Genomic DNA, 12,248 nt, shown 5'->3' on the forward strand with positions numbered 1-12,248 from the left:
TTTTTTTTTTTTTTTTGTAGAGATGGCCAGGCTGGTCTCAAATTCCTGACCTCAGGTGATCTACCTGCCTTCGCCTCCCAAAGTGCTGGGATTACAGGTGTGAACCTGGCCCCTGATTTTAAGCAATACCCAGCTTAGTTGGATTTTGGGGTGAAATCAGTATCGAGTCTCCCAACTTTGTTGGCACTCCAAGGGTGGGAGAGACACTGTCTCTGGGTGCAGAGACCCTGGAGACAGAACTGCCGTTTTCCCCAAAGGCCAGGCTCTGACCTTGAGAGTGGTGGGAATGGGTGATCCTTCTGGGAGGTTGGACTCCAGGACCACTGCCTGTTGAGGAGCATTGATCGTGAAGACCAGTCGGGGGGGGTAAGGGGTATATGTGTGGGTGCCCAGTGGTCCAGCCACAGACTTTTCCCTTTTATCTTTTTTTTTTTTTTTTTTGAGATGGAGTTTCGCTCTTGTTGCCCAGGCTGGAGTGCAATGGCATGATCACAGCTCACTGTAACCTCCACCTCCTGGGTTCAAGTGATTCTCCTGCCTCAACCTCCCAAGTAGCTGGGATTACAGGCGCCTGCCACCAAGCCCAGCTAATCTTTTGTATTTTTAGTAGAGATGGGGTTTCACCATGTTGGCCAGGCTGGTCTTGAACTCCTGACCTTAGGTGATCCACCTGCCTCGGCCTCCCAAAATGCTGGGATTACAGGTATGAGCCACCGCGCCCGGCCTTTCATCTCTTTTTCGTTTCTGTTTGAGACAGAGACTTGCTCTGTCACCCAGGTGGTGTGATCTTGGCTCACTGCAACCTCCACCTCCTGGGTTCAAGTGATTCTCTTGCTTTAGCCTCCCAAGTAGCTGAGACTACGGGTGTGTGCAACCATGCCCAGCTAATTTTTGTATTTTTAGTAGAGACAGGGTTTCACCTTGTTGGCCAGGCTGGTCTCAAACTCCTGACCTCAAGTGATCTGCCCGCCTCTGCCTCCCAAAGTGTTGGGATTGCAGGCATGAACCACCGTGCCCGGCCTAACTTCCATCTCTTGAGGGCTCCCCCAGCCACTTCTCACATGAACCTTCCTCAGCACCTTCCCACTGAGGCCGCTGCTTGACCTTGGTCACCCTGCAGCTCAACGGGGAAGGCAAAGGACAGTGATGGCTGCTCACAGCAAACCTAGGGCAGATCAGGAAGGGCCTCCCTGAGCCAGAAACCATTATGCTGGGGCTGTGGGATGAGAATGAGTTCGCCCCGGAAGGAAGGCAGCTGGTTCCTGGGGAGGAGACAGAAATCTGCAAAGAGGGGGTGGCCAAGTCTGGCTGCGGGAGCCACCCAGTGACCCTAAGCAGGGGAGCGTCATGGCTTCCCCAGGGCACAGCCCCAGTCCTTCAGCAGCTAGAATAGATCAGCTGTGGATCGAGAGGGTGCTGAGCCGGCCCTGCCCTCTGGAAGGGGAAAGGCCATGGCTGAGGTAGCAGGTACAAGTGTCCCAGAGTGGGTCCTACAAAGGCTAACAGCCCAAGGCTTCCTGGAGGAGGAGGGATTCTGCTTGGGGCAAAAGGATGAATCAGATTCAGAAAGGTCAGGAGGGAGAGAAAGACCAGGCAGGGTGTGCAGAGGCCACAAGGAGGGCAAGACCCTAGGCAAGGCATGCCACTAACGGCATCTGAACCAAGTTTTATGACCACGACTTTTTTTTTCGAGATGAAGTCTGTCACCCAGGCTGGAGTTCAGTGATGTGGTCTCGGCTCACTGCCTCCTGAGTGGCTGGGACTACAAGTTAGAGCCACCATGCCCAGCTAATTTTCTTTTTTCTTGAGGCGGTCGGGGACTTGCTGTGTTGCCCAGGCTGATCTCCAACTCCTGGGCTGAAGCGATAAGCCCGCCTCTTGCTTCCCAAAGTGCTGGGATTACAGGCGTGACCCACCGCGCCCAGCCTTTATTATTAAATTTAATTAATTCATTGATTTCCTTTCCTTTTTTTCCCCCAAGCAACCCGACTCCGAGAATGGACGTTTCATTTATTCATTTACTCACCAAATTACTAAGAGCCTATTGTGAGTGAGGCACTATGTGTCAGGCCCTGAGAATAAAGCAGTGAGCAATAGAAGATCCCTGCCTTCCAGTAGCTGGCATTCTATGGGGACTCGGGCAATAAACCAGAATAAGTAAATAAAATAAATTAACTGTCGGCGCCACAAAAGCAGTGAGATGAGGGAGGGAATGGGGAGTTCCTGAGGGGCGTGGCTGCCATATTAAAGAGGATCACGAGGCAGTAACATTTGCAGCAGTCCTCATATGGAACGGGAAATAATGCAAATGAACACCCGCAAATTCCTTTCCATCCCCAGAATTTTCTGATTTCAAGCGGCCTCCATACCTTTCGACTGATCTCGTCACTGGGGAAACTGGGGGACGGGCCTGTAATTCTCTTTTTCCTCCTATTCTGACATTTACGGTACGCGTAGCCGCGGGCGCCGCGGGACTCGGGGGCTTGGGCCCCGCCTCCGCCCCGCGCGTGCGCGTGCGCAGGGATAAGAGCGAGGTCTGGGCGGCGCGTGGCCGGCGCAGCTGCTGGGACAGCTCGACCAGTGGTTGGATGGCGCGGGGTGGAGCGCAGCGAACAGGGGCTCTAGGCCTGGCGCTGCGGCTGCTGCTCGGCCTCGGACTAGGCCTGGAAGCCGCCACCACCCCGCTTTCCACCCGGACCTCTGCCCAGGCCTCAGGTGAGTGACCCCCGGCAGCGCGGGCTCCCACCCTTCGCGAGGCTTCGCCCCGCCCGCGCGCTCCGATAGCGCCTCGCCATTGGCTGCACCGCACGTCCGTCCATGACACTCCCCCAGCACGTGGACTTGGACTTCATCGCTTGCGGGAAGCCGCGCGCTGGAGCTACGGAGTCCCCATCCTGGGGGAGGGGGAGAGGGTGCCTCCACCTGCCTTTAACGGTTTTGTCCCAGCACTGCGCACCCTCTCCACACCTGCTTTGCTCTGTCGTGCCCCATTGTCACCTCCAAGCCGCCCTTCATGCCAGCGTGGTCAGGAAAGCTCTTAGCAGGTTCAAATTGTCCGACCGCTAATCACGCAGGGCGGGTCACCTGGTGCCTCTCGCACCTTTGCCTTCCAAACCCTCGTGCCCAGGCCTTGTGACCGTTCCACGACTGTCTCTCCTCCTTTGTCCTCCATCCTTGGAGAACGCGAGGTCTCTTCCCCCATGCTACTCCAGGCCCTCGCAGAGACTGGGGTCACAAGTTCAATATAGCCCCGTTCGCCCTGGCCTAAGTGGTATTGGTGGCCAGTGGAGACGGGCTCCCTCTCTGATACTCCTAGAGGCAGCTGGGAGGGTTGAAGTCGCCTCCCTGTGCACACAGGCACTCCCAACTTGCAGCTCTGGGCTCAAGTTCACACACTTTCCAGCTCCTTTGTGCATTCCGCACTTTCTAGGTCCCAGGACTCATGCCAAAGTCCCTGACATTCACGCTAAATGTGCCTGTTTTTTTTTTTTTTTTTAAAGGAGGCAGGGTTCACGTTAACCAAGTACAAAAGGTTTTTTGTTTGTTTGTTTGTTTGTTTTTTTGAGATGGAGTCTTGCTCTGTTGCCCAGGCTGGAGTGCAGTACAGGGATCTCAGCTCACTGCAAGCTCCGCCTCCCAGGTTTACGCCATTCTCCTGCCTCAGCCTCCCGTGTAGCTGGGACTACAGGCGCCCACCACCTCGCCTGGCTAGTTTTTTGTCTTTTAGTAGAGATAGGGTTTCACGTGTTAGCCAGGATGGTCTCGATCTCCTGACCTCGTGATCCGCCCGTCTCTGCCTCCCAAAGTGCTGGGATTACAGGCTTGAGCCACCACGCCTGGCTTTTTTTTTTTTTTTTTTTTGAGACGGGGTTTCGCTCTTTTGCCCCGGGGGGGGGGGGGGACGCAATCTCTGCTCACTGCAAGCTCCGCCCTCCGGGTTCATGCCGTTCTCCTGCCTCAGCCTCCCGAATAGCTGGGATTACAGGCACCACCACCATGTCCGGCTAATTTTTGTATTTTTAGTAGAGATGGGGTTTCACCATGTTGGCCAGGCTGGTCTCGAACTCCTGACCTCAAGTGATCCGCCTGCCTCAGCCTCCCAAAGTGCTGGGATTACAGGACAAAACTCTATACACAGTCTCTTTGTCCTCAGGATGTTGAGGTAGGGATTCCCAGCATACCCCTTTTACATGTGAGAAAACTGAGGCCAGGAGGGAAAGTCACTGGTCACTCTAACTCCTGTCAGGCTTACTCACCCTATGAGGCGGGGACTGCTGTGCTCTGCTGTCCACTTTGCAGAGGGACACACACTCCAGCAGGCCAGCGAAGGGAGGGAGGTCAGAGGTGTCAGGGCTGTGGAAGTCTGGGCCTGGGTGGAGAGCCACACCTGGAGGTTGCCAGACCCCCTGGGGGCAGGGAAGGAAGCTGGCTCTGGTTTGTCCACAGCTCTTCCGGGCTCCACAGAGCTCAGGGACCGTGTGGCAAGCAGGTGCAATTGGGCCTGGTGGCCGGGGAGGGGCTGACTGTGGGCAGTGGGGGGTTGGAGGCTCATGGCTGGTGGGTAAAGGTGGAAGAGGTTAAAGGCCCTGGCAGAGTGAAGCCAAGCCGGGTGGCGGATTTGCCGCCTCCCCTGGCCGCACCCAAGAGGAAGCCTTGAAAGCCACTCCCTTCCTCTGTTCCTTGACTCAGGTTCCAGGCCCCTCTGTGCCCCTCCAGGTTGGCAAACAGCCGAGCTTCCCTGCTCAGAATCTAGGACAGCCTGGATCTTCTCTGGACCCAGCTTGAACCCTTATGTGACCTGTGTCCACTTATGATCAGGCACTGCCCTGGGTTTAGGCAGCCAGGTCACAGCCCTGACCTCCACGGAATGTCCAGCCTGTGGGTGGACAGGCATGACCAGGGCTTTAAGGACAGTTGTTAGATGTGGGAGGCAGTGCTTCCTAGGTCTCCGAGAGGGACATGAGAACCGTCCCAGGAAATCAGCTGAGATCTGAAAACTGAGGGGAAAACACAGTGTAGAGAGGAGAGCGGGAAGGGCAGCTCTGGTGTCCTAATGGACCTTGGGGCCTGGGGCTCTGATGAGGAGCTGACACATTTAGGATGGGGAAGTGATAGGTCTGGGAGGAATTCAGGAAGCGAGGCAACAGGACTTGGTGACTGAGCAGGTTTCCCACCCTGTGTCTGAGTTTCCCTTTTGCTACCTAGAGGAGATACACCCTCCCTGCTAACCTGAGCCCGTGAGCTTTACCCAGGGCGTGTGGAAAAATGGCCCGTCCCCCAGTCTCTATAACCACTGAGTTTGGAGGTCTCCTGGGTAGATCATCTCGCTATGAGGAGCCTGGTGAAAACGCTGGGATCAGCGAGACCTGAGTTCGAACCCCAACTCCGCCAGCAGCTCTTTTTTCTTTTTTTTGTGGCGATGGAGTCTCGCTCTGTCGCCCAGGCTGGAGTACAGCGGTATGATTTCGGCTCATTGCAACCTCTTATCTCCCAGGTTTAAGCAATTCTCATGCTTCAGCCTCCTGAGTAGCTGGCATTACAGTGCATGCACCAAGCCCAGCTAATTTTTGTGTTTTTAATAGAGATAGGGTTTCACCATGTAGGCCAGGCTGGTCTCAGTGACCTCAAGTGATCCACCTGCTTCAGCCTCCCAAAGTGCTGAGATTACAGGCGTGAGCCACCGCACCCAGCCTCTGCCACCAGCTCTGTAGCCTCCTCTTAGTTCCTTTCTCTGTAACATGGGGAGTGCAGTAGCACCTGCCCAGTGGGGCTCTTGGTGAGCCCAGGAACTGCTACACTGTGAACCGCACTTGTACTAGGGGCTTAGTAACAAGCAGCCGCCAGTGTGGTTCCTACATCCCAGGACTTCACCTGTCTCCTGCGGGTCACAGCCAGTGGCTACTGTGCTCTTGGAGGAAGGTCCAGCCTCCAGCTTCCCAGGCTTCATTTGCATCCGTCTCACAGGCCCCAGCTCAGGCTCGTGCCCACCCACCAAGTTCCAGTGCCGCACCAGTGGCTTATGCGTGCCCCTCACCTGGCGCTGCGACAGGGACTTCGACTGCAGCGATGGCAGCGATGAGGAGGAGTGCAGTGAGTGGCCATGCCCCAGGGTGGGGCTTACAGGGGGCGGGCCTGAGGGTGGGCTGTTAGGGGCCAGGCTCGTGGAGGTGGAGCTTGTGGGAGAGGCAGGGCCACAGAGATGAGTGTGACTTGAGTCTGTGGGTCATAAGAAGAAGCGGGGTCTAAGATGGGCTTGGGCTGGGCGCAGTGGCTCATGCCTGTAATCCCAGCACTTTGGGAGGCTAGGGTGGGAGGATCAATCACTTGATCCTGGGAGGTTGAGGCTGCAGTGAGCTAGGATTGTGCCAGTGCGCTCCAGCCTGGGCGACAGAGTAAGATTCTGTCTCAGGACAAAAAAGAAAGAAAAAAAAAAAAAAGAAAAAGGAAAGAAAGGAAGAAACAAGGAAAGAGGGAGGGAGGGAAGGGAGAGAGGGAGGGAGCCAGGTGCGGTGACTCACGCATGTAATCCCAGCTCTTTGGGAGGCTGAGGCAGGCGGATCACTTGAGGTCAGGAGTATGAGACCAGCCCGGCCAACACAGTGAAACCATCTCTACTAAAAATACAAAAGTTAGCTGGATGTGGTGCAGGCCCCTGTAATCCCAGCTAGTTAGGAGGCTGAGGCGGGAGAATCACTTGACCCTGGGAGGCGGAGGTTGCAGTGAGCCGAGATTGCGCCACTGCAATGCAGCCTGGGTAGTAAAGGGAGNTCTCTGCTCACTGCAAGCTCCGCCCTCCGGGTTCATGCCGTTCTCCTGCCTCAGCCTCCCGAATAGCTGGGATTACAGGCACCACCACCATGTCCGGCTAATTTTGTATTTTAGTAGAGATGGGGTTTCACCATGTTGGCCAGGCTGGTCTCGAACTCCTGACCTCAAGTGTTCCGCCTGCCTCAGCCTCCCAAAGTGCTGGGATTACAGGACAAAACTCTATACACAGTCTCTTTGTCCTCAGGATGTTGAGGTAGGGATTCCCAGCATACCCCTTTTACATGTGAGAAAACTGAGGCCAGGAGGGAAAGTCACTGGTCACTCTAACTCCTGTCAGGCTTACTCACCCTATGAGGCGGGGACTGCTGTGCTCTGCTGTCCACTTTGCAGAGGGACACACACTCCAGCAGGCCAGCGAAGGGAGGGAGGTCAGAGGTGTCAGGGCTGTGGAAGTCTGGGCCTGGGTGGAGAGCCACACCTGGAGGTTGCCAGACCCCTGGGGCAGGGAAGGAAGCTGGCTCTGGTTTGTCCACAGCTCTTCCGGGCTCCACAGAGCTCAGGGACCGTGTGGCAAGCAGGTGCAATTGGGCCTGGTGGCCGGGGAGGGGCTGACTGTGGGCAGTGGGGGGTTGGAGGCTCATGGCTGGTGGGTAAAGGTGGAAGAGGTTAAAGGCCCTGGCAGAGTGAAGCCAAGCCGGGTGGCGGATTTGCCGCCTCCCCTGGCCGCACCCAAGAGGAAGCCTTGAAAGCCACTCCCTTCCTCTGTTCCTTGACTCAGGTTCCAGGCCCCTCTGTGCCCCTCCAGGTTGGCAAACAGCCGAGCTTCCCTGCTCAGAATCTAGGACAGCCTGGATCTTCTCTGGACCCAGCTTGAACCCTTATGTGACCTGTGTCCACTTATGATCAGGCACTGCCCTGGGTTTAGGCAGCCAGGTCACAGCCCTGACCTCCACGGAATGTCCAGCCTGTGGGTGGACAGGCATGACCAGGGCTTTAAGGACAGTTGTTAGATGTGGGAGGCAGTGCTTCCTAGGTCTCCGAGAGGGACATGAGAACCGTCCCAGGAAATCAGCTGAGATCTGAAAACTGAGGGGAAAACACAGTGTAGAGAGGAGAGCGGGAAGGGCAGCTCTGGTGTCCTAATGGACCTTGGGGCCTGGGGCTCTGATGAGGAGCTGACACATTTAGGATGGGGAAGTGATAGGTCTGGGAGGAATTCAGGAAGCGAGGCAACAGGACTTGGTGACTGAGCAGGTTTCCCACCCTGTGTCTGAGTTTCCCTTTTGCTACCTAGAGGAGATACACCCTCCCTGCTAACCTGAGCCCGTGAGCTTTACCCAGGGCGTGTGGAAAATGGCCCGTCCCCAGTCTCTATAACCACTGAGTTTGGAGGTCTCCTGGGTAGATCATCTCGCTATGAGGAGCCTGGTGAAAACGCTGGGATCAGCGAGACCTGAGTTCGAACCCCAACTCCGCCAGCAGCTCTTTTTTCTTTTTTTTGTGGCGATGGAGTCTCGCTCTGTCGCCCAGGCTGGAGTACAGCGGTATGATTTCGGCTCATTGCAACCTCTTATCTCCCAGGTTTAAGCAATTCTCATGCTTCAGCCTCCTGAGTAGCTGGCATTACAGTGCATGCACCAAGCCCAGCTAATTTTGTGTTTTAATAGAGATAGGGTTTCACCATGTAGGCCAGGCTGGTCTCAGTGACCTCAAGTGATCCACCTGCTTCAGCCTCCCAAAGTGCTGAGATTACAGGCGTGAGCCACCGCACCCAGCCTCTGCCACCAGCTCTGTAGCCTCCTCTTAGTTCCTTTCTCTGTAACATGGGGAGTGCAGTAGCACCTGCCCAGTGGGGCTCTTGGTGAGCCCAGGAACTGCTACACTGTGAACCGCACTTGTACTAGGGGCTTAGTAACAAGCAGCCGCCAGTGTGGTTCCTACATCCCAGGACTTCACCTGTCTCCTGCGGGTCACAGCCAGTGGCTACTGTGCTCTTGGAGGAAGGTCCAGCCTCCAGCTTCCCAGGCTTCATTTGCATCCGTCTCACAGGCCCCAGCTCAGGCTCGTGCCCACCCACCAAGTTCCAGTGCCGCACCAGTGGCTTATGCGTGCCCCTCACCTGGCGCTGCGACAGGGACTTCGACTGCAGCGATGGCAGCGATGAGGAGGAGTGCAGTGAGTGGCCATGCCCCAGGGTGGGGCTTACAGGGGCGGGCCTGAGGGTGGGCTGTTAGGGGCCAGGCTCGTGGAGGTGGAGCTTGTGGGAGAGGCAGGGCCACAGAGATGAGTGTGACTTGAGTCTGTGGGTCATAAGAAGAAGCGGGGTCTAAGATGGGCTTGGGCTGGGCGCAGTGGCTCATGCCTGTAATCCCAGCACTTTGGGAGGCTAGGGTGGGAGGATCAATCACTTGATCCTGGGAGGTTGAGGCTGCAGTGAGCTAGGATTGTGCCAGTGCGCTCCAGCCTGGGCGACAGAGTAAGATTCTGTCTCAGGACAAAAAAGAAAGAAAAAAAAAAAAAGAAAAGGAAAGAAAGGAAGAAACAAGGAAAGAGGGAGGGAGGGAAGGGAGAGAGGGAGGGAGCCAGGTGCGGTGACTCACGCATGTAATCCCAGCTCTTTGGGAGGCTGAGGCAGGCGGATCACTTGAGGTCAGGAGTATGAGACCAGCCCGGCCAACACAGTGAAACCATCTCTACTAAAATACAAAAGTTAGCTGGATGTGGTGCAGGCCCCTGTAATCCCAGCTAGTTAGGAGGCTGAGGCGGGAGAATCACTTGACCCTGGGAGGCGGAGGTTGCAGTGAGCCGAGATTGCGCCACTGCAATGCAGCCTGGGTAGTAAAGGGAGACTCCGTCTCAAAAAAAAAAAAAAAAAAAAAAGAAACAAACAAACAAATAGAATAAAGTGGGCTTGTAGGAAGGTAGAGCTAGTGGGGTCTTGGGGGAAGAACTTGCAGGGAGGCCTGTCCTTAGAAGGTGGAGTTAACAGTTGCAGGGGGCGGAGCCTTAGGAAGGGAGCATTTTTTGGGCTCAGCTGTTCTTAGAGGGTGGGACTTGCAGGGGACGGGGTTGCAGGGAGTACCTGGGCCTTCTTGGGTGGGCATTTGGGACCTGATCAACCCTGTGCCCCAGGGATTGAGCCGTGTACCCAGAACGGGCAATGCCCACCGCCCCCTGGCCTCCCCTGCCCCTGCACGGGCGTCAGTGACTGCTCCGGGAGAACCGACAAGAAACTGCGCAACTGCAGCCGCCCGGCCTGCCCAGCAGGCGAGCTCCGTTGCACGCTGAGCGATGACTGCATTCCACTCACGTGGCGCTGCGACGGCCACCCAGACTGTCCCGACTCCAGCGATGAGCTCGGCTGTGGTACGCACCTGCGGGGGTGGGGTGGACTGGTGGGTAGATGGGGACGCCCGCTGCCTGCTGGGGCGTGGCCAGGCTGGGGGCGTGGACACATGTCTTTGCCTGTGCCTGCATCCCTGTAGGGGTGGCAAGACATCATTAGGGGCCGGGTGCTGTGGCTCACGCCTGTAATCCCAGCACTCTGGGAGGCCAAGGCGGGCAGATCATTTGAGGTCAGGATTTCGAGACCAGCCTGACCAACATTGTGACACCCTGTCTTTACTAAAAATACAAAAAACTTAGCTGGGTGTGGTGGCACACACCTGTAATTGAAGCTACTCAGGAGGCTGAGGCAGGAGAATCACTTGAACCTGGGAGGCGGAGGTTGCAGTGAGCTGAGATTGTGCTACTGCACACCAGTCTGGGTGACAGTGAAACTCCATCTCAAAAAAAAGAAAAGGCCGGGTGTGGTGGCTCACGCCTGTAATCCCAGCACTTTGGGAGGCCGAGGCAGGCGGATCACCTGAGGTGAGGTGTTTGAGACCACTCTGGCCAACATGACGAACTCCCATCTCTGCTAAAAATACAAGTTAGCGAGGCGTGGAGGCACGCGCCTGTAATCCCAGCTACTGGGGAGGCTGAGACAGGAGAATCGTTTGAACTCAGGAGGTGGAGGTTGCAGTGAGCCGATATTGCGCCACTGTACTCCAGCCTGGGTGAAGAGCCAGACTCCCTCTCCAAAAAAACAAAACAAAACAGAAATGATTACAGGCAGCAGTCAACTTCACCCAGCCCTGGGTTGGTTGGAGGATAAATCCCAAGGGCTCCGCTGGGCACCTGGCCCCCTCATGCCTTCAGTGCTCGCTCCTCAACTACTGAACACCTGGGCTTATTGCAGGAACCAACGAGACCCTCCTGAAAGGGGATGCCACAACCACGGGGCCCCCTGTGATCCCAGAGAGTGTCACCTCTGTTGAGAATGTCACGTCCTCCTCTGCCGGGGACCAGTCTGGAAGCCCAGGTGTCTATGGGGCTATTGCAGCTGCTGGTGAGATGGACTTACCTTCCCACGCTGGGGGCTTAGAGCTCCGGGGATTCAGGGGAGGTGGGTGGGGAGGGATGAGCTGCAGAACTCCCATCCCCATGTGTGCGGAGCTTGGTGGGTGTGGGGGCTCTTGCCTTCCCCCCTCCTTACACCTCTGTCCATCTGCTCCCCACAGCGGTGCTCAGTACAAGCCTGGTCGCTGCCACCCTCCTCCTTTTGTCCTGGCTCCGAGCCCAGGAGCGCCTCCGCCCGCTGCGGCTACTGGTGGCCATGAAGGAGTCCCTGCTGCTGTCAGAACGGAAGACCTCGCTGCCCTGAGGACAAGCACTTGCCACCACCATCACCCAGCCCTGGGCACAGCCGGGCAGGAGGAGAGCAGTGATGCAGATGGGTGCGCAGGCACACCAGCCCTCAGAGACCTGAGCTCTTCTGGCCACGTGGAACCTCGAACCCGAGCTCCTGCAGAAGTGGCCCTGGAGACTGAGGGTCCCTGGACACTCCCTGTGGAAACCCGGGGAGCCAGGATGGGGAACATGCTACAGCCAGAACCGAGGGGCTGGCCCCAGGCAGCTCCCAGGGGGTGGAACGGCTCTGTGCTTGAGACACTCCTGCTGCCCTGTCTGAGGGTGGCGATTAAAGTTGCTTCACATCCTCTGCCTGCCTCTGAGTGTCTGTCTCTCTCGGCCTGGGCAGCCTGGGGTCTCTGCTGCAGCCCCTCCTCCATGAGAGCCCAGCCCAGAGAAGGTGGGATGTGGAGACCCAGCCCTGGGTGCAGCTACTGTGCTTCTTGCTTTTTGGGAGCAGGGGCAGCAAGGCTGGGGTGGGGAGTCTGCGTTAACATCGGGATTCTTGGAAGAAGAGCAGAGCTTGGGCAGTGCCTTCCCATTGCCAGGTCTGGGGACCCCCACCCACTGTGGCTTCCTCCTCAGTGCAGTGGAAGCCAGGTATCCTGGGATGGTCTCGGACTCACCCTGTTTTATATTATTATTATTTTTTTTTTTTTTTTGAGACGGAGTCTCGTTCTGTCCGCCCAGGCTGGAAATGCCAGTGGCGCGGATCTCAGCTCCACTGCAAGCTCCGCCTCCCTGGTTCA

The 12,248-nt window shown here is 56.6% G+C and overlaps 1 protein-coding gene across 2 annotated transcripts; it reads left to right on the top strand.

Annotated features, from left to right (window-relative positions):
* Positions 1-2,005: 2,005 nt before the first annotated feature.
* Positions 2,006-11,809, top strand: CD320 (CD320 molecule). 2 transcript variants are annotated; one of them, XM_017879919.1, is made up of 5 exons: positions 2,006-2,715; positions 5,965-6,090; positions 9,901-10,134; positions 11,009-11,158; positions 11,331-11,809. In XM_017879919.1, exons 1-5 carry the CDS (start codon positions 2,589-2,591, stop codon positions 11,471-11,473), a joined length of 780 nt encoding a protein of 259 aa, XP_017735408.1. In that variant the 5' UTR covers positions 2,006-2,588; the 3' UTR covers positions 11,474-11,809. The 2 variants fall into 2 exon arrangements, with proteins under 2 accessions (XP_017735408.1, XP_017735409.1); XM_017879920.1 differs by having other exon boundaries at positions 11,009-11,131.
* Positions 11,810-12,248: the final 439 nt, after the last annotated feature.

This window comes from Rhinopithecus bieti, unplaced genomic scaffold (genome assembly GCF_001698545.2).
Source record: "Rhinopithecus bieti isolate Rb0 unplaced genomic scaffold, ASM169854v2 scaffold_10589, whole genome shotgun sequence".
Lineage (NCBI taxonomy): Eukaryota > Metazoa > Chordata > Mammalia > Primates > Cercopithecidae > Rhinopithecus > Rhinopithecus bieti.

Coding starts and splice junctions, on each gene's coding strand:
- CD320 (XM_017879919.1), top strand. CDS start 2,589: ATGGCGCGGGGTGGAGCGCAGCGAACAGGGGCTCTAGGCCTGGCGCTG. Junction 2,716..5,964: donor GACCTCTGCCCAGGCCTCAG/GTGAGTGACCCC, acceptor TCCGTCTCACAG/GCCCCAGCTCAGGCTCGTGC. Junction 11,159..11,330: donor TGGGGCTATTGCAGCTGCTG/GTGAGATGGACT, acceptor TGCTCCCCACAG/CGGTGCTCAGTACAAGCCTG.